The following is a 22,663-nucleotide window of genomic DNA, read 5'->3' as shown; positions in this document are numbered from 1 at the left end:
CCTTGTTGTTTCCTGTTGCTTGTGGACTATAGTCCTTCTGATGTTGATTAGATAATTTTGTCTCTTGATAATGAGATTTCACGGTCGTTAATATTTTTTGAAGCATAGCTTTTACTTCATTCCAAAATTGTCCTTGTTGTGCCATTCTGTTTCTGCTGCCTAGATGCTTATAAACAGATATTCCAAATTTCCAGAGTCATTTCAAGAGTTCCGCTTTGACTATGTAAAGTTGAACCAAATTCGACCCAAGGAACAGTTTTTGAAAAGTCCACTTTAGGGTTAATTCCAGCCAGAAGCTCACGAGGAAATAAAGTTTTTCAGACTTAAGCAACAACAGTATATACAAGGTCACATCTTCTGGGAATCATTCCAAATGCTCTGGATAGTCAAAACAATGTCCGCACTTAATTTGCAAGAAGGTCTCTTAAGCTTATAACACCAGGTTGTAAATATTCTTAAAGTATAATTTTAAAAAGTTACTTTCTTCAGCTATCCCTCTCACCAGATTTTCTGCCGCTTTAAAAAGTTACTGAGATAAGATAGCAATTCTTTTTTTTCCATATGTAGGGGTACGTAGGCAATTAGTTGTAAAAAGATTCTCACCCGACAGAAAAACAGCGATGCCAGGTGCTGTTCCTTGCTTCTCTCAGACAGCTGCCAGCGACTTGGAAGCTAGCCGAAGCTGCTTATTTCTGCCCATTGGCTGATTAGGGAGTCTCCTGGATCGAACCGGGGTGGCCGCCGCCCCCCCGTGATCAACAGGCTTTCTCCCACAGTTCACCACCCCTCCAGGGTGGTTCCGACACCCTACAGTGTCCCAAAACGGGTCAGAATTCTGCCCAGGGGACAGAGCTCTGCCCTCCTGCTGCTATCTCATCGCGACGTCAAGCCGGAAGTCCCACATTTCCTTGGTTTTTGTTGCTGCCTCTTGTACAATGTTATGGGCCTCCATCCATAGTTCTTCAGGCACTCTGTCCACCAAATCTAGTTCCTTAAATATGTTCTTCACTTCCACTGTGTATTCATAAGGAATTTGGTTTAGATTATACCTGACTAGCCCCGTGGTTTTTCCTACTTTTTTCAGTTTAAGCTTGAGTTTTGCTATAAGAAGCCAATAATCAGAGCCACAATCAGCTCCAGGTCTTGTTTTTGCTGACTGTATTGAGCTTCTCCATCTTTGGCTGCAGAGAATATAATCACTCTAATTTTGGTTCTGCCCATCTGGTGATGTCCATGTGAGAGTCACCTCTTGTGTTGTTGGAAAAGAGTGTTTGTGATGACCAGCTTGTTCTCTTGACAAAACTCTATTAGACTTTGCCCTGCTTCATTTTGAACTCCAAGGCCAAACTTACCTGTTGCTCCTTTTATCTCTTGACTGCCTACTTCAGCATTCCAATCCCCTATAATGACAAGAACATCTTTCTTTGCAAGTCTTCATAGAACTGGTCAATTTCAGCCTCTTCAGCATTGGTGGTTGGTGAATAAACTTGGATTACTGTAATGTTGAAAGGTCTGCCTTGGATTCATATTGAAATCATTCTATCATTTTTGAGATTGTATTCCAGTACAGCTTTTCCCACTCCTTTGTTCACTATGAGGGCTACTCCATTCCTTCTACGGGATTCTTGCCCACAATAGTAGATATGGTAATTGTCTGAATTGAATTCGCTCATTCCCGTCCATTTTAATTCTCTGACACCCATGATATCAATGTTTATTCTTGCCATCTTCTGTTTGACCACATCCAACTTACCAAGGTTCATAGATGTTACCTTCCAGGTTCCTATGCAATATATTTCTTTGCTGCATCAGACTTTCCTTTCACTTCTGGGCACATCCACAGCTGAGCGTCCTTTCAGCTTTGGCCCAACAACTTCATTAGTGTTTAAGCCAACTAATGAAGCTATTGGTACTCGTCCTCCGCTCTTTCTCATGAGCATGTTGGATGCCTTCAGACATGAGGGGCTCATCTTCCAGCGTCATATCTTTTAGTCTTTTGTTTCTGTTCATTGGGTTTTTTTGGCAAGGATACTGGAGTGGCTTGCCAGTTCCTGCTCTAGTTGGATCGCGTATAGTCAGAACTCTCCACTATGATCTGTCCATCTTGGGTGTCCCTGCATGGCCTAGCCCATAGCTTTGCTGAATTACTCAAGCCCCTTTGCCACAACAAGGCAGCAATTCATGAAGGGGATTGCTGCCTTGCCGTGGGGGATCTACCCTACATAGTTAATAGCAGTTTGATGTCACTAAATTGCTATGCTTTCATCCTGCTGATCCTTTTGGTTGGTAGTTTGAAAAAAAGGAATGAATTTCCTGCTGCAATTTGGAGACGCACAGAGAACTCTCTAGCAATGCAAAGCAAAGCAAAGCAAAGCGTGCTGCTTATATACCGCCTCATAGCGCTTCAAGCACTCTCTGGGCGGTTTACAATTTAATTATGCAGGCTACACATTGCCCCCCCCAGCAAACTGGGTACTCATTTTACCGACCTTGGAAGGATAGGCTGAGTCAACCTTGAGCCGCTACCTGGGATTGAACCCCAGTTTGTGAGCACAGTTTTGGCTGTAGTACAGCGATTGAACCACTGCGCCACGAGGCTCTTAATGAATTTTAGGTCCAAACTATAAATCCCAAGGTTCTGTAGGATGCAGCATTAGACATTTAATTAGAAGGCAAAAAACTGGAGGAGTGTATGCTAGGTTTTCTGGTTTGTTCTAAAACTGGTTTTAGCATGAATTTCATAAATCAGTTTCATATCTGAAATATTTTATTAATGACATCCAGAACATCCAGTATCTATCATCCCTACTCAGATTCCACAAACTAAATGCCTTTATCGAGTCAAACAATCTTCCTCTTTTCCTGCTGCCTTCCACATTTTTCAGAATTAATGTCTTTTTGAGTGAGTCTTATCTTTTCATCATATGTCCATAGTACAACAAACCCAGTTTAGTTATTTTTATTTCTAGATAGAGTTCAGGCTTGATTTTATCTGGCAACCACTTACTTCTCTTTCTGGCAGTCTATGAGACTAACAGAATTCTGCAAGACTACCATACTTGTAATTCTATCAAAAACAGAGATAAGTCTATCAAAACTTGCTTTTGAAAAGCCTATGCTGACTCTTAATCACCGTGGACCTAGAAGGTAGGTAGTTTGAGAGAGGGGTCTGGGAAGGGTCTTGTGCATATAGAAAATCTCTCACTCAACAGGGAATGGAGGCCTTAGATACAATCAGTTTCCTATTTATCATGCTGCCCTTCATCTGTACCAAGAAAGATCAGGACGACACCCAACAGAATGACCATTGTTAACTAAGACCAGAAGGAAGTGAAAGCAATGTGGAGGATATATCAGGGTCTCCTACCAATTCTCCTCAGACTGAAGCAGCTACTTGGATGAGTAGCAAAACATTTCAACCTAATAAAAAATAAGTCCAGTTGCCATGACTCAACTTCCAGATAAATTTGAGGTTATGTCTTTTCAGGCTGTTACCTCATCTAGTCCGTTAGCTAACTGGTAATGTCATTGGTGTCTAGAAGCTATCTAGGCATCTTGTTCCTCAGACTGTCACTCAAAGGACTACAATTAATGTGTCTGTATCACTGACTGATGCAGCTCCTGATTTGGACAGATGGTATCATTTAAAGTAGTTGTCTGGGGTATGTAAAAAGGATGTATTGCTGCAGATATTGTATGTTCTTTGTGTGGTACCATTCCGTATTTCTAAATGTTATCTTCAGAAAATTAATGCTGCATTTAGGACATTTTTATAAAGAGGTACCATTTCAATGTTTTTCACTCAAGAAGATGCTGTTGCTATGTGGATTCAATTATCCAGATTTCTATCTGTATTTTAATTACCTTCTGGCATGTATAAATAATTAACAAACACACCCTGGTTCAGTCATCATGGGCTATTACGGAGTCAACTTATTTGAGACCACTTTTTGCCTGAACTTGTTTAGGTTGTGTCTGTGTAACAAGAAAAAAACATACCCTCTGCTACAGTCTCATTGACCAGACTGGCCTGATGTGGAATCTTTTGTCAATTATATATCAATTATATAATTTTCACTCACCCCCTCCCATCCTTTGTTAATCTAACCAGCCTATTCAGACCAGGAGGGAGTGAAACCAATCTGGAGAATATATCAAAATCTTCTACCAACTCTCCTCAGACTGAAGAAGCTACTTGAATGAGCAGCAAAACATTTCAACCTAATAAGAAGGAAGGCCAGTTACCATGATTCAACTTCCAGATAACCTCACCTAGATGACAGAATCTTCACAGATATAACCTCAGATTTAGTTAACTCAGTGGTGGCAAAAAGGGAATGAAGGAATGGTCATTGGGCACACAGATATGTGCAGTGGGAGGGGCTGCTAGAACAACTATCTGAATGTTCTGAGAAGTTTTGCACAGATGCAGTAAAAACCCATAAGTGTAACCAATGTCTCTTAATAAGATATAGCCAGGGCTTGAAAAATTCACTCATCCACTCATCTGTGACAAGTGAAAAAATGCTGCTTGATGAGCCACAGCTCCCTCCCTTCTTGCCTGCCTCCTTCCCCTCCGCCCGCTTCTCTCTCTCTATGATCTTGCAGTCCTCCCCTCCCCCTCCCATTGCAAAAGGAAAACAGCCCTCTTCTCATGAGAAGAGAGTTAGAGCGGCACATAGATATATAGCTATGCAGGAGAATATAGAGTAGTCCCATGCTGGAGAATATGGAGAGTCCCTGCCCCCAATTTCAACCCAATGAGGACACATCCTGGGGTGAGAGGGAACCATGGCTCCTTAAGAGGCTGGACACTTTTGCTTTCAGTTTTATTTTTGCTGGAAACATTCAAAAGAAAAGCATTCAAAATGCAAGCTTCACAGGCACGCAGGTAATAAATCAACCCAAGTCTGAGGGGGTTTGTACGCATTGTTATGTAGAAATAAAAGTAAACAAGTACCTAGTTTAAATTTGTTAACATAAATTGCAAGGCTATAGTCCGGTCATGCTGACGGGTGAAATTTTTGACTGACTGGTGAGACATTCTAAAAAAATTTCAAGCCCTGGATACAGCTAAGGAAATCACACACAGAGAAAGACAACCTAGTTGCTATTTAAACTCATCTTTTGAAGAGAAAGTACTGCTTACTAAAAAGTCATGGTCATAAAATTTTCTTCCTTAGGGAACTGATCTGCTGTAAAGTTTCCCTCCACAGAAATGCATTCAATGGTCAGACATATCCCACAATGAGGAGGAGAAGGCTAAATTTTTTTTCTTTCATATATGCCATTCTATATTGTTCACTTGAGTAAAAGTCACTAGAACAGAAATGTCAGTTATTCAGATAGTTGGAAGATTGAAATGTTGAATTATACCACCAATGTATATTAGCCATAAATAAAAAAAAATTGCCAAAAAGCGGGGGGGGGGGGAGAGAGTTTCCACCATCTGTTTTTGTTAAGAAGTCTCTCAACAACCTTAACTACATGATTGCTACATATACAACATAAATAGTGGAAATAAGTAAATGTTAGAAATGTTAATAAATGTTGCTTAGAACTAAATCTGTTTCCTTGAAGACGAGACACACATATTACACAATGTGTATAAGAGTTGCATGTCTTCTTTTATTTATGTTATTTTCTAACATACTGTAAATATAGTCTTCCTGGATGATACGCAACAAGAATGAATTTCATGATGTGTAAGCTTCCTTCAAAATTCAACTCATTGAAAATAAATTAAAATAAACCTCAAATTTAAATTGCTTCAGAATTCTTACAGATAAGGGAAAAAATGTAATTGTATGATCATGCAGTAATAATAGGCTTTATTATAATCCCTAACAATTCTTCAGGCTGGAAACTAAAATAATGGAAACAAATATAAGTTAACTAAATGCAGGAAAATGATGAATGCTACTAATGCTGCTAAAATACTTACTGGTATTCCTCTGTTAGAAGTATGGATATATGAAACTTTCCTTGATAATCAGATTAAAATAACTCAACAACTTGCTGCACCATAATATGCTAATAGTTTCAGGGCATTAGTCAAATGAAAGAAATGAAATTTTTAAAGACACTGTCAAATTGCTCTGCTCTCTACCTGTATATAGATATCTGCCCTAAGGAAACAAACCATCTCAGAAAGGAAAGGAAGCAATAGTCCATGCTGAATCTTTTTAGCAGTTAGTTCAAAAATAGGACAACCAACACACTTACAGCCAAATCCTTGTCTAGTGTACTTCAACACAACCTTTGAGCCTATGGCTGAAATCCAAAGTGATAATTGGGCTATGGGGCCTCCCCCTCCTTCTTTTCCATGCATACCTTAACATGTAAGGGGGGTTGAGTATGTCAAGGGAACTGAGAACAATGCTGCTAAAAGGTTATGAGACTAGACTTCTAGCAGTCACCCAGCACAGAATGGCCAAAGCCGATACACCAGACTCAGGTGCCTCTACCTATTTCAAGAACCAGCTGTTGGATAACAGACAGAAATGGACAGTTTCAATGTTGATCGGTGGAGAAACTCCTGAATGCCAGCTACTGGGCAGGGGCAGGAGAGGAGTATAATGACATTCAAGAAATTCTTATTATTACTGTGCAAGGAAAGGCAATGGTAAATTATAAAATCACAATTTTGAATATTTCCTGATTGGAAGTCACTCAATCACCACTGGAGAAAAGCGAACAACAAGCATCAAAAGCACTGTTAAACAACTAGATTGAAGTCAAAGACTGGAAAAGGGCGTTTTCAGCCAGAGAATTACAAAGTATTAGTCTGGCAATGACAAACTAGAAAAAAACAGTGTGACTCTAATACTGAACCAAAATGTAGCACAAGCAGTTGCAGGGTATAACGCAAAGTTTTATGGAATAATATGAATCAGACGGCTGGAAAAACCTGTTAACATAACCATCATTCAAGTCTCTGCTGCAACTACAGATGGTGAAGAAAAAGAAAACAAAATATTTTATGCAAGTGTCCAAGCAGAAATTAATCAGACAACAGAACAAGATGTGCTGATAATCACAGACAGCTGGAAAACATAAGGAAAAAAGAAAGCAGAATGAAATGTTGGAGAACTGGGCTCAGGAGTCAGTAATGAAGCAGGAGACTGGCTCATAACATTCTCTGAGGCCAACGTGTATTGCATATTCATGCTTCTTCAAGTGGTGAGCCATGCATCCACACAAAAGGGGTTGTACACCTGCACAAACACCATTTTGGAAAGTTCTAGAACCTTAAAAATGAAAGTGTCTCTAGCCTGTACCGCATAGGTGTGGCTCCGCTCTCCTCGGTTCCAGTTCTCCACCGCAAGAAAAAAGAAGAGCAAAACAAGAGGGGAGGTGGGCAAGATGTGTTACAGTAAGTAACTGAGTCTTATTCTTTGTGGTGTCCATGTATGCACACAAAAGGGATGATCATCAAGATATGCACTGGAGGTGGGAGTTTCACCAGAACACAGGACAGAACAGCCCTTCCAAATGCAGTATCTTTCTGAGCCCTGAGACCCAATCTATAATGTGTGACAAATGACAATGGCCTGGGCCATGTAGCTGCCTGGCAAATCCCCAGGATGTCCATGCCATGGATGAGGAAGCCTGCCCTGGTAGACTGACTGAAGAAAGTCTGAGGCAGAGGTCTTTGTGCCAGATCATAGGTCAGGGTGATAGCCTAAGAGATCCACTTGGATAACTGTTGAGAGGAGACTGGATTCTCTTACTGGGACCTTGTAAGAGACAAAAAGTTTAATTGTTTAAGTCTTTTGTCCTGTCCAGGTAAAAGGCCAAGGCCTGCCTGCTGTCCAAGAAATGAAGTAACCGTTCCAGGTTGTTCTGCAGAGAAGTAGAGAAGGTACTGTAGGTAAAATGAGGGGTTGAGATATGTGGAAACAGGATGACACCATGGGTAGGAAAATGATATTGGTGTGGTGACCTTATCATGGGAGAAGACAATGTATGGCAAAAGGGTTTGGAGTTCGGCAGACTAGTACCACCTTGAGGGTTAACAGGCAGAGATCCATTGTGGCCAACAATTCAAAGGGGTATTTGGTGATCTGTGACAAAACCAGTGGGAGACCATGGGTGAAACAGGGGTCTCACATCTGGTTAGGCAGATTGTGAAGGTCTTTCAGGAACTTTTAAATGGTTTGATATTTGAAGAAATATCAAGACAAGTGGTCTGCTGTGCTATGGTCTGCCAGGTAGACCTTGACAGAAGAAATGGAGACTCCTTTTTGCTTGTGGTGCAAGAGGAAGGCCAAAACAGTGGAGAGAAAAGCTGGTGAATCCAGCAGATTTTGTAATGAGGCATAAAGTTGGAAATGTCTCTGCGTATTAGTGTATATGTAGTTACTGGTGACAAATCCTGCCTGTCTCAGGATGTTTGTGAGAAGAGGCATATCCTCCAGGCAGTGAGTTTCATGTGAGAGATGTCCAGGTGAAGACTTGTGCCCTGGTGCCAAGAGAGAAGGTCTAAATGCAGGGGCAGTCTCAGCCTGTCAATCACTGTGAGAAGGAGAGTGGCAAACCATAGCTGATGTGGTCAACACCGGGTGCTGAGTATCACATTGAAGCAGTTGCAGAGAATCTTCTAGATAATTTGTTGGATCAGTGGTAAAGGAGGAAACGTATAGAGGAGGCTTCCAGTCCAGTCTGTGGTGAAGTCATCTACACCCCTGTCTACTTGGGAGCAGTAGGAGGCACATTTTGAATTGGTGACAGCAGCAAAAATATCTATGGTGGACTTGCCCCAGTGGGAAAGTAGTTGAGTGAACACCCTGTGGGAAAGTTCCCATTTGTGAGTGAGGGTCATTATGAAGCTGAGGCAATCCGTTGATTCATTGTCTATGCCCGAGATGTGGGTTACCACAAGGAAAATTTGGTGGGCAATGCACCACTCCCAGAGGAGGCCTGACAGGTAGAGGAGGCTTGAAGGATTTGATTTTTCCCTGTTTAGAAAATACTTTGCCATGGTAATGTCTGCGGCTAATTGGATGGTGTTGCCTTGAATCATGGTTCTGAACACCCACAGGGTCTTGGAAGATGGATAGGAGTTTGAGGAAACTGATACAATGTGTCCTTTCATGTGTGGACCATGTAGCCCTGAGCTCTCTGTGGCAGCCATGGGCCCCACATCCAGTTGTTCAGTCATATGGGACTGTAAGGCATAAGAGATGTGGTGTGTAAAAAGACCCTGAGCCAAAGGTAGCACTCAGATGTTGACCATAGAAGTTGTTGCCAGAGGTGCAGCAAAAGAAACAAGTTTTTATTTGATGGGTGCTGTCTGTTGTTGTCGGTCATAGGTAAAAGGATTGAAGTGGTTGCGTCCTCAGTCTGGAATGGGGTTGAATGGCCATGGTAGATACCATGAGGCCTAGAACTTTGCTCATAGCAAAGTCCAACAGACTGCTAATGATTATTGGCTTCAGCTCTGCTCTCAGATACAGATAGCAGTGGACACAGGTAACATCAAGAGAATGTATGACTGTATCAAGCAGGCTTTAGGTCCAATACAGAAGAAATCTGCTCCTTTGAAGACTGCTACTGGCGTCATCATCCAGGACTGAGCACAGCAGATGGAACACTGGGTGCAGCACTACTCTGAGCTATACTAGAGAGAATGTAGTAACTGAAGAGGCATTAAATAACATCAAGTGCCTTCCTGTCTTGGAAGAGTTGGACAGCAAACCAACTTTAGCAGAAATAAAAGTGGCCTCGGATTCCCTCGCCTCCAGCAAGGCACCTGGAAAGGATGACATCCCTGCTGAAATGGTGTAAAGAGACCATCACCACTGAGCTGTATGAAATCTTTTGTCTTTGCTGGAGCGAAGGTAGAGTAGCACAGGACATGAAGGATGCCAACATTGTCACATTGTACAAGAACAAAGGAGACGGGCGACTGCAATAACTACGGTGGCATCTCTCTTCTCATCGTTGTAAAGAAGCTGCTTCCCTGTGTTGTTCTGAAGAGACTCCAGGTGCTTGCAGACAGAGTCTATGCAGAATCACAGTCTGGATTCCGAGCTAATAGATCCACCACGGACATGGTATTCTCCCTCAGACAGTTGCAGGAGAAATGTAGGGAACAACAACAGCCACTCTTTGTGGCCTTCATAGATCTCACAAAGGCCTTTGATCTGGTTAGCAGGGATGGTCTCTTTAAAATACTTCTCAAGATTGAATGTCCACCTCGACTCCTCAACATCATCAGGTCCTTTCATGAGGGAATGAAGGGCACCATAATTTTTGATGGCTCAACATCAGATCCTTTTGACATCCAAAGGGGAGTGAAACGGCTGTGTCCGACTCTGTTTGGGATCTTTTTTGCTGTCATGCTGAAGCATGCTTTTGGAACCGGAATAGAAGGTATCTTATCTCCAGACTAGATCAATGGAAAGCTCCTTAGATTGAGAGCGAAGACCAAAGTGCAGCTGAAATGCATGAGGGACTTCCTCTTGACTGATGATGCAGCTGTTGTTGCCTATTCTGCTGAAGACCTCCAACAACTCGTGAATTGTTTTCCAATGAATGGAAGAGCATAAGACTCTATCGGGTACCTGTGGCTTATGATGTTGAGAACCCATGCATCTGAAGTGATGGCACCCCAAGTATGAACAGTGCTAACCATATGTCCGTAGCTGTGGTGGTGAGAGATAGTGGTAGAAGAAAGATGTGTGCATTAAGCTTGGGCTCGGTTGCATGAAAACTGCTGTCAATGTTTCCTGTCTACATTCTTGGGGAAGGCTGCTTGCTTGTATTTGGCAGAAGAGAAGGCAGGGGTGAGACATTGGTGAGGCAACTAATCAGAAGTCTGGAACCACTCAGATGATGACATAGTTTCAGCATGGAAGGGATCTCTTCCAGTGTGGGTAGAAGTGAGGAGTTGTTGGGTGGTATATATTTATACCCATTTTCTTAGCATTGGTCTTCTTGTGGAGGTCCTGAAAAAAAAACCTTTGGTCTTGTCATTGAATAAGCCCTCTCCGTCAAAGAGAAGGTCCTCTATATGGGACTCTGGAATCATTTGGAAGGCCCGGTAAGTGGAGCCAAGCATATCTACATTGGTACCTCGACTCAAGAACTTAATCCATATTGGGACTGAGTTCTTAAGTCGAAACGTTCTTAAGTCGAAGCACCATTTCCCATAGGAATGCATTGGAAACCATTTAATCCGTATCTGCTGTTTTTCATTTTTAAATCGAGGCATTGTTCTTAAATCGAAGCATTAGTTCCCATAGGAACTAACCGGTTAATCCATATCTACCACTAGGGGGTGATTTTTTTAAAAAATTCTTCTTTTGACCTAAGGTGAACTTAGATCAAAAAAAGGTCAGGAAAGGTGTTTTTTTGTTGTTGTTCTTAAGTCGAGGCTCCGTTCTCAAGTCAAAGCAACTTTTTGCGAACGGAGCTGTTCTTAACTCAAATCATTCTTCTGTAGGGACATTCTCAAGTCGAGGTACCACTGTATGTTGAATGATGCTTGCCACCATGCTCTCAGCCACACAGTCAGCTACGTGTCAGGTGGAGTGGATTTGCTGTCCAGTTAGAGAATACACCTCCTCTCATTTGGAGTGTCCCAGGAAAAACCTTTTAATCTCATTTGGGCTGTGTGCACAATAATAGAATTAGTGTTGGGTGCTTAGACAGGAACTTAGCTTTGTCCTGTTGGGCCGTGTAGAAATCCTCAATCCTTTAAGATGTCAGTGGGATCGAGGACAGCTTTTGCCAAGACTGGCTGATGAGGTCTGTCAGTCTCCAGCATCGCCATTTCAATGGGGATCCTTATCTTTTTATGAATATGGGCAAAAACTGCATTTCTGGCTGCTAACACTGGTTTGAAGACTGACAATTGCAAAGATTTGAATAGCCTTTTAGCATTCTTCCCTGATAGGTCATTGCAGGAAGAGAATCTTCTGAGAAGGAGAAGGGGCAGCATCCTGGACATCAGAACCAGATGAGGATTCTAGGACAATAAAGAGAGGTTACTTACCTGTAACTCTGGTTCTTCGGGTAGACATCTGTGAATTCACACTAATGGGTTAATTTGCGTCTGCGCAGAGGTTTCTGGAATCTTCTAGAGCTTAACACTCGATCACCAGGACCGCCCCCTAGTGCATGTGGTCTGCCCATCCTGACTAGTACCTCAGCTCCCAAACTTCCCGCAGCTGAGTAAAATGAAGCAGACATGACGGACAAAGGGGAGGATGGGTGGGAAGTGTGAATTCACAGATGACCACTCAAAGAACCAGAGTTACAGGTAAGTAACCTCTTTTTCTTCTTTGTGGTCTCTGTGAATGCACACTAATGGGTGATTAACAGGCTTACCTGACCAAAGGAGGGACGTTACAGAAGAACAGACAACAGGATTGCTCATCCAAATGCAGCATCCGACTTAGCCCGGAGGTACAAGAGGTAATGAGAGGCAAAGGCGGACAGCGTGGACCATGTAGCAGCCCTGCAGGAATGCTGCAGAAGTAGCCACTGCCCTCGTAGGCTGTTAGTAATAGGACATTTTGGAGTTAATTCATAGAGTTGCCAGGAGTCAGAGGCAACTTGATAGCACAGAACAACAGCAACAAAACAACAAATGTAAACCAGAGATATTATCAGGAAAAAATGCTGAAAGACTATTCAACTAGTCAAAAGAAAAAAGAATTGTAGATCAATGAATGATAAACCTCTTAAAACTGCTAATTACAGAAAACAAGCAAAAGTAAAGGATGGTAGAAACAGGGCCAGAATTTGAAAAGTATCTTTTTAGCAACTCTCACACAGGGACAAAGAGAAATGTTACAAAGTAAAGAAAAGAAGAAACAGAAGAAGAGGAAAAGTAGGACATCTCCTCTATAAAATCCAAGAAAATGTAAACCAGGATTAGAAGGATTAAAAGATCATATGAGAATACATTGGCCAAAATCTTGTTGTGAGTTCTCCTAGGGCAATTGGAAACTATTTCAGCAGCAGCAGTAGATTGTCGAAGACTTTGTTTGCTTTTAAATTTTTGTTTGCATATACAGAGACAAAATCATATACTGTACTCCCCCCAAATCAGAAAATAATGTCCTTAATCAGTGACAATCTGCCAATTAATGAAGACATCATTCTTGTTGTTTTTGTGGAACCCCCTCCAATGGAATTTTGGCCATTATCTGGTTAAGGTGCTCTGGGCCTGGCGTGCTCTGGTCCATGGGGTCACGAAGAGTCGGACACGACTAAACGACTAAACAACAACAAAATCTGGTTAAGGTAACATAAACAGAAGGTGAAAAAGAACAATATAGAACAGATACAATAATGATAAGTGCCTTTGAAGAATCATGTAATAAACAACAATTTTAGAAAGTTAAGAGGTATTCACTTTCAAAGCTACAGAAGAATCCCCAGTCCAAAGGGAGATTGAGGCAAACAAATCAGAAACCTGAGCCTTGGAAGGGCATCTTTGAAGAAACTATAAAAGATCCTTAAGTGTGAGGATATGTCCTTGGAAACCAAGACTCTAATCATCCATTATATCGTACTGACATCTAGTGTGCTGGGGTATGAAAGCAGGACAGTGAAGAAAGTTGGAAGGGAAAAAAATTAACTTATCTGAAATGAGGTGTTGGACAAGAGCTTTGCAGATACTATCGATTTCCAAAAAGACAAGAGGGTCTCTTGCAACAACTTTATTTAGCTCTCAAAATGCCATTCCCAAGGGTAAATTGTCCTAACCTGATATAGCTCTGAAAATTTGATTGACCTAAATTGGCCCTAAGAAATTGTATCTCCTTGCCTACAGCCAGTGACACTAGTATTAAACTCAAATTTGAATGATATAGGTACTTCACTAGCTAAACAGGATATCCAACAAAACTTCTTCAAGCCGTTTGAGTTATTTAACCCAGAACAGAAAGCTCTATTGAGCTTATTCTGATCTTGGTCACCTATTGTTCAAAAAGAAATACTGGATAGATTTGACTTACTGTATTGTGGTACTGTTTGGCACACAAATATTATGGTGATGAAGTAGATTCAATGGAACTAAAAGCAGTATCTGATACAGTGAGACAGTTACTGTCAGTTAAAATAGGAATAGATAATCAACATGTATTATAAGAGATAGCCGAGTAGTAGAAAGGAAAATTCAACAGCCCAGGTTATCTCAGTTGAGCTAAATCCTTTGGTTCCTAATACACTTTTAATGAGATCCCATCAAAATGCAGAACAAAAGGTATGGCAGCAGATTCAGATTGGGTTGAAATGAGGTATTTGAAAGAAGAGGAGCTGGGTTGTGGTCCTAAATCCCCCAAATCAGAGGTTATTCATCCCTTGAGATCTAATGTCTGTAAATGGGGCCCCTTTAAAGATGAATTTATATGTATTGCTCTGTGTGTGTGTTTAGTCGTTTAGTCGTGTCCGACTCTTCGTGACCCCATGGACCAGAGCACGCCAGGCCCTCCTGTCTTCTACTGCCTCCCGGAGTTGTGTCAGGTTCATGTTGGTTGCTTCGCAGACACTGTCCAGTATTGCTCTAGAAGGTGAATAATCTCCAAATCAACTGGATAGAAGAGTTATAAGCGTCTGATATAATAGGGCTGGTGTGATACAAAAATAGACCTTATTACCAATGTATTTGCCCCCATTCCCCCTGATTCTCGTAATTATTCATCCCGCGTCTGCAAAATGATCAACCCATAACACCAGTTAAAATGGTTTCCTGGAACATAGCCAGATGGCATATCTGCCAGCATGAGGGTGAACTTACCGAATTTTTCTCAACCTTTGATTGCTCTACAAGAAAGAGAGGTTACTTACCTGTAACTCTGGCTCTTTGAGTGGTCATCTGTGAATTCACACTAATGGCTTTAATCTGCGCTTGCGCAGAGGTCTCTGGAATATTCTAAAGCTTTCTTGCTACGTTCATGAAGGACCATCCCCCTAGCCCACAAGGTCTGTCCATTTACTCATGGCTTAGACTCTTTGGGTTTTTGTATATTGTGTATGGTTTATTTGAAATGGTCTGAAGACCTCTTCAATAAAAGTTATTTGAAGTGAGGTGTTGGACAAGAGCTTTGGAGATACTATTGATTTCCAAAAAGACAAAAGGGTCTCCTCCAACACCTTTATAGATACTACACATTTCCAAAAAGACAAGATAAATAAAATCAAACCAGGACTCTCTGTAGAAACAAAAATGACTACGCTGAAACTACCTCTTTTTTGCTATATTATAAAAAGACAAGAATCAATGGGGGAGGGACAATAAGGCTGGGAATTGAAATTAGCAGGAAAAGAGGAAAAACAAGGATGAGTTGGACTGATTCAATAAAGAAAGCAATGGCCTTGAGTGTGCAAGGCCAGAGGAGCGTTCTTAATGACAGCACCTTTTGGAGGTCATTAATTCATAGGTCTGCCATAAAATAGAAGCAACTTACTAACACATAACAACAGTAGCAGTAGTAGCATCTTGCAGCTCTCTCTGGGCTGAAAACATGCTTCAGAGGTCCTCCAAATGTTTGAAGCAAGACTTTGAGGTCACAAAAGAAGGTGCAAGACAGAGCTCATGCTTGCACTTCTGGAAACTATTCACCAGTAGCATGATGGAGAAAATCCTTTTACTCTTATGGACTGACATTGATAGAAAGGCCTCTGATAAGGTAATCCATTTTGCATTTGGAGCAAGAAAGATCCCGGAAAACTTTGTGAAATCATATTTGTGAACTGAATTGCTGAATCTCAGTATTATGCAAATTATTATAATCACAGTGAATGTTTGAAATCCTTTATTTTGATTTATGTCAACATATTTGGGCTGTTAAAATTTGCGTCTTCAATGAACAGCACTTTAGTTCTATAGACAGTGGTTAGTTCTGCCAGCATTGAGGGAAGTGACATGGACTAAAAACAATAGAATGAAACTTAATATGTACAGTATAAGCACAAAGTTCTATACCTGGGGGGGGGGGACCAAATGCACTGTTACAAGGATGATCAGGGGACTGGAAACCAAGCCCTATGAGGGAAAACTGAAAGAACTGGGCATGTATAGCCTTGAGAAGAAGACTGAGGGGAAATACAATAACACTTTTCAAATACTTTAAATGTTGTCATACAGAGATGGGGCAGAATCTGTTCTTGATCATTCCAGAGTGCATGACATGTAATAATGGGCTCAAGCTATAAGAAGCCAGATTTAGGCAGAATATCACGAAAAAGTCTTAACTGTTAGAGCAGTACGACAATTAAACTAATTGCCTCTGCAGCTGGTGTTCTATGCTCCAAAACTAGAGGCATTCAAGGGATAATCAGACAACTATCTTTCAGATCTGCTTTAATTTGGATTCCTGTATTGAGCAGAGGATTGGACTCCATGGCCTTATAGGCCCTTCCAACTTTTGATTCTATGTAACAAACTGCCACTAGACATCTAGTTGGTGTTTATAGTACTCCTCATGTGTCAGTTTCATGAGCCAACGCACAATGAAGCATTGTGGCTAATACCTACTGTAAACACTGTTTTAATGTACATAATATATACAAGACCAATTTTAAACTTTATACAATAAACTTTTATGTAGTTCTTATATATCTCCAGGGAGCTGTGGAAGACAGGAGGGCCTGGCGTGCTCTGCTCCATGGGGTCACGAAGAATTGGACACGACTTAAAGACTAAACAACAACAATATATATCTTACTTGTAGCACATGCTTTGATATTTGTATTGTTGTACTTTGCAGTAACATATTGCAACAAGTAATAAGGTTTTTCTGCTGCTTGTGGAAGCTTATTTTGCAGCTGCAAAGGAAATTTTGAATAAAGACCTTAATATTGCTATTGAAGTAACTAAAAGATTTTCATACTATATTTTGGCACCATATGTTCTAATTCTAAAGAAAAGGGGGGGGAGTTTTATTTGCTTGAGAAACTAATGCAATCAGTCCTTTCTGTATTTTTCACACAACTATTTTTGCTAAAATTTAAAACCATTTAAAAACTGTTTTAAAAAATAGAACTGCTACAGGTTTCTTTGTAATTTTATTTCTATTTAACACTTTGTCTTTCTAAAGTTATTAAAATTCCAGTAATATTTTTACATTAAGTAACCAACCAAATCATTCTGTTTATTTGAAAAATCAGCAATTTCACTTTGATCATCTACTATGCATTCAGGCGATAGAACAAAGAGCCTAATTAACGCTTAATTAAAAGTAGCATGAATGCAGGTGTCAGCTAAAAATAAGGTCTGAAAAAAAACCCTACCCTTTCTAATGCCTTCCAGGTTGATTGTAATGCTTCTGGCTTTGAAGAAATGCAGCTAAAATAATTACACAACATTCAATATAAAACAAATGAAGGGAAGGGACAAAAGCAAACATTTTATTGGGTTTTCATTAATTATACAGGTTGGTCCAGATGGCACAATAACCCCAGAAAGCATACTTCCTAAATTCAATAGTGAAAACATTATTATGAATTTTAGCATACATTATAAGTAAAGGAAGACCATTAAAGTAAGGAAGCAAGATATACTAAAATACAAAAATAGTGCAAACATGCATTGGAGTATTGAACATGAGAAATAACGAATAGTATACCTTTATTTCTTCTATTTCATCTGGCACTATCTTGTAAGCAGATACAGTTCCACCCAACCTGAAATTTGAAGAAAACGTCAAAATCACATAATACATAGGAGTGATGTTTATAGCATACATTATAATGCATAATCATCTTTGTGGTAAAATCTAGAAACAAACTCTGCCAAACAACTAGACAAATGCATACTTGTACTAACACATAATGGCATCTTCAGTCAAACAAGATTGACATATTACTGAACAAACATAACTACTTAAAGCAATTACTGTATTGCTGTAACTGAATTGAAATGCTAAGTACGTATTTACCAAAATGCTTATTTTGTGTTTCCACCACCTCCCTTTTTAAATAATCAAATATCAAAAATTAATAACAGAACAAGCAGCTTCGAGTCTCTCAAGTGAAAACTCCCTCTATGTTGCTGGCCATTTTTAGAGTTTTGATATTACCCTGATGCACAGACAAAAAGTGATTCCCAGGTACACATGAGGAACCAGTAACAATTCTAATCATCCATAACTGGTGAACATAAATGGCTATGATGTCACTTGGGTAACGCTTGTGATATTTTCCCAAAACACCTCAGCAGGCAGGTCTACTGTAAGACTCACTTTATCAAACACAGATAAAATGATTATAGCATTTACTACAATCCAAACTCGAGACATAAATTTTTAAGGGAAATGTAATGCAAACTCATGGAGGCCATCTCTCTTCATCTCACAATCATCTTTCACAATCCAGGGGAATTATTAAGGTTTTTGGAATATTCATGAAATTCTGGAAGGAAGGAGGGACAAGACTGGGTAAAGCAAGCCATGGAAGAATTTAGCAAGAAATATTAAAGATGAAAGGAAATATAATATTTAATCTTCATCTTATTACTTGAACAGCACGTGTAAAAAGGGTTATCTTGTTCTGATTCTTCTCAGTAAGATTTAAAGGGCAGTAAAAAAAGTGATTTAAACTCATTCAAACAACAGATTTTTCTACCTAGCTTCTCAACAGTACAATTGTCTGACAAACAAGTGTACTCTTTTTGTCACTGACAGGATAGAAAAGATATGTTTATTCCTTAAAAAAGATGAGTATTAGAAGAATGAAAGACATGTCTATGAGACAGGATACTTGCAACCTCTGCCTAGTGTCAATTATAGGTTTTAATACAAAGAAACGGCAAGAAAAAATTAAGATACTTAAATGGGGAACATTTTTTAACATGAAAATTCTAAGAGACATGTCATTGACATTTAAAATGCATTGTATGCACTGAGCTATGCTCAGTTTGTTTTACAAACAATAGGTATTGCAATAGAGATTTTCAAGTGGCTTATAGGAGAGTTTTTCTAATTGATACTGTAGATTTTTGCTATGAAGATAGCTTTAGTATTGTATCTTTTGAATCACTAAGCTTAAGTTTTATACTATTTTAACAGAAGTTCATACTATAGTAAAACCTGTGTTTTATATAGAAGAAATGTTATCTGAATATATGAAATTTTTGTATTAGGAGACTGTGAATTTAATTTTTATGTACCCTTAAGTATTTTACATTTTTTGGCTTTCATTTACACAATTGCTTGCTTGCTAAATAAATCTTTTAAAGAAAGAAATAATTCATTTTTGAACTTTTAAAAATAATTTTGAAAGGTATCCAGGAAGGAAGTGAATGGTACCAAGATACAATATCTTCTGAGATTACAATTAAATTCCTTGTCAGATGCATAAGACACAAATCTATAAGTCTGTCATGGGGAATCAAGGGCCCTGTGAAGACATTCAGCTATTCCTACATGGATTCTGACACCAGTTAAACCTTCATGCTCAATATCAGGTGTGGCAAACCAGCAAAGGTGCAGGCACCACATAGGCCCAAACAGGATGTTGGAGACATTGTGTCCACTCACCACCCAATATATATATATTTAAAAAGGCAACTAGAAAAGCCCCTATACAGCTTCTACCAGGGACAGAATTTTCTTTTTTAATTTACAAAAGAGGTTTGGATGTGAGGGAGCAGGGTTATTACAGGAAAGCATGGTATGTTCAATGATGCATACAGAATTCAGAATTTGACAAAGTAAGTTGACAAGTGAAATAGACACATGAAAATACAGCTCTGCAGAAATTATAATCTCCCCCGCCCCATTTTCTCAAGTAAAGTGCTACCCATCTTTTATGAAAATCTGCGAAATCCATTTTAAAATTATTTCTTAGTGTGTATATACATCCCAAAATACACCAGTTCCTTTTTCATTGTCACCCTTCAAACCTACCCCTGCCTATCCAGAAAAGAAAAGCTTTCATTTCTGAGTTGAAGCTACGACGTCATTAAGTATAGCATCCAATGGGAAATGAAATGCAGTTTAAAAACATATTGTCACTTTATTAATACAACCATTTCAGAGGTCAGCGCACAACAGATTATAGCAGACAAAGCAGGAAGTAATAAAGATTCTCAGCAATATATAATTGTTTAATGTCTCTCAGAGCGGATTTGATTTAAATTGATTTAAATCACAATTTAAATTTAAAAATTGATATTTTGATTTAAATCAATTTGATGTTTTAAACAGAATTGATTTTTATCCACCCTGTCTGTGGTACAATTCCATCAATTATACTTGGTCTGTGATGCAGTCCTATAACTGACACTTTTCTTACAGAAATTCTGCAGGATTTTCTATTTTTCCTTCATACACAATTTTTTAAAAATTTAAAAACCCACCTGTAATGTTAGTATGTACTCAGATTACGGACAATGAAAAAAAACAGCAATATCAGTAACTAATACAACTGTTACAGAGCCCGGAATAGATGTTTTGAATGATATTTCTACCTTCAGTTATACACATTTAGAATGTTTCTTTCAAGAGGCATTCCAAAACGTTGTTCCTTCATGATCTATTAAGATATTAGAAAGGTAAGGTATTGTGGTAAAGAAAACCTGCAATGGCACCAACATCATACCAATTGATCCTGATCCCAAAGGAAGTGGGTAGCATAAGGCCAGGGTCATACCTTCTTTTCAACCGTGGATGGTAATTATGGTGGGTAATTACGGCCAGGTTTATACACATGAAATCTTTTGGAGACCACCACTCAAAATGTCCCACAATAAAAATGAAGCCAGAAATTGCTAGAAGTCCATTTGTGGTTCTGAAAAAGGGGTGCTAAAGTGCAGAAAACCCTTTGATCTATTAAAAGATAAATCATTGCTTTGGAGGGTTCTTACCCAGAGGAGGGTGTCATGCCAAGGTAGAGTACAGCACGTCCAAAAGCAGCATCGGACATCTGGTGAATGTCCAGTTGATAGTAATTGATAAATGTGGACGGCTGTGACCATGTGGCAGAGGCACAAATGTCATTGAGGGGGATCCCTCGGAGAAAGGCTGTGGAGCCACCAACGTCCTAGTGGAGTGCAGCTGGCATGGTTGTGGTACTGGGAAGTAGGAGAGCTGGTAGGCAAACTGAATAGCAGAGGCGACCCACGTGGATATCCGCTGGGAAGTAACTTGGAGACCCTTTGATGGAAGTTGGTAGCTGACAAAAAGTCTAGCTGAGCACCTAAAAGATTGAGTGTGGTATATAAAAGACTAGAGCCTGTCTGTCTGTCTGTCTGTCTGTCTGTCTGTCTGTCTGTCTGTCGATCTATTACATTTATGGGCGACGTACATCAGACAAAATAAACAATTAATAATATCAGTGTCCAAGAATAAATAATAATTCAAGATGGAAAAAGACAAAGACAATAGATGAAATAGTGCCTGCAAGGAAGGCCTGCCTGAATAGCCAGGTTTTTAATTGGCTTTTAAAAAAACCTAGTGAAAGGGCCATACAAATCTCTGAAGGTAGATTATTCCATAACCAAGGAGCCATTGCCGACAAGGCCCGGTTTCTTATTTTTTTCTTCCGGGCCTCTCTCAGCGTTAGGCTGCTCAGTCGCACCTCCTGACTAGATCAAGTGATACGGGCAGATTTTGGTGGGAGAAAGCGTTCCATCAGATGACGAGGTCCTAAGCCGTTTAGGGCTTTGTATGTAATCATTAAAACTTTGAAATCGACGTAGAAGTGCACTGGCAGCTAGTGTAATGCGGCCAGAGTGGGAGAGATATGACGGTGTTTTCTCACCCCACTAAGATGTCTGGCCGCCACATTCTGCACCATTTGAAGCTTCCACATCAGTCTCAAAGGTAGCCCCATGTAGAGCGCATTACAATGGTTTAATCTTGAGATTACAAGCACATCCACTAAAGTGGTGAGCACCCCAGCATCAAGATAGGGACGTAGCTGGGCAATCTGCCAAAGGTGGAAATAGGCAGAGCGGACAACTGAGGCCATGTGGGTTTCCATGGTGAGTGCCGGATCCAGATGTATCCCTAAGCTACGAACCTCACTCTTTGTGCTGAGAATCACCCCACCCAAATGAGAGGGAGCTTCCCAAACCGCTGATGGTGGGGCCACCCATCCTCAGTATCTCTGTCTTGTCCGAGTTAAGCCTCAACCCATTTTCCTGCATCCATTGCAGAACAGTCTCCAAGCAGCACTGAAGGGGCAGAACGGCATCCACTGTAGTTGGAGAGAAGGAGATGTAGAACTGTGTGTTATCAGCATACTGATGGCATGATGCCCCACATCCCCTGATGACCCCTTCCAGCGGCCTCATATATATATTAAACAGCATTGGGGAGATGATCAAGCCCTGCGGGACCCCACAATTGAGGCTCCACGGGGCCAAACCCCTCTCCCCAAGCTGTACTCTATGAGGACGATCCACCAAGAAGGATTGGAGCTAAGCAAGTGCCAGGCCACCAATTCCCAAATCAGAGAGCTTCCTGAGGAGGATACCGTGGTCGACAATATCAAAGGTGGCTGAGATATTGAGGAGGACCAACAGGGATGTTTTTCCCCTGTTGGCCTCCCTCAATTGGTCATCAAACAGGGCGACCAATGCTGTTTCTGTACCGTGGCACGGCCTAAAGCCCAACTGGAATGGATCCAGGGCATTTGTTTCATCCAAGTGAACCTGAAGCTGGTCGGCCACCACCCTCTCCACCATTTTGCTAATGAAAAA

The 22,663-nt window shown here is 40.3% G+C and overlaps 1 protein-coding gene across 48 annotated transcripts in view; it reads right to left on the bottom strand.

Moving 5' to 3' along the window:
* Positions 1 to 22,663, bottom strand: part of GPHN (gephyrin) — a 454,199-nt gene that overhangs the window by 331,486 nt on the left and 100,050 nt on the right. For all 48 annotated transcript variants that reach the window (XM_072986103.2, XM_078390238.1, XM_078390313.1 and 45 more), the window contains exon 3: positions 17,586 to 17,643. In XM_072986103.2, coding sequence (XP_072842204.2) covers positions 17,586 to 17,643 — 58 coding nt within the window. The remainder of the gene's footprint in view (positions 1 to 17,585; positions 17,644 to 22,663) is intronic.

The sequence above is a fragment of the Pogona vitticeps genome, chromosome 1, assembly GCF_051106095.1.
Source record: "Pogona vitticeps strain Pit_001003342236 chromosome 1, PviZW2.1, whole genome shotgun sequence".
Classification (NCBI taxonomy): Eukaryota; Metazoa; Chordata; class Lepidosauria; order Squamata; family Agamidae; genus Pogona; species Pogona vitticeps.
Note: the sequence above shows the minus strand (reverse complement) of the source record. Positions and strands in the feature narration are given on the sequence as shown.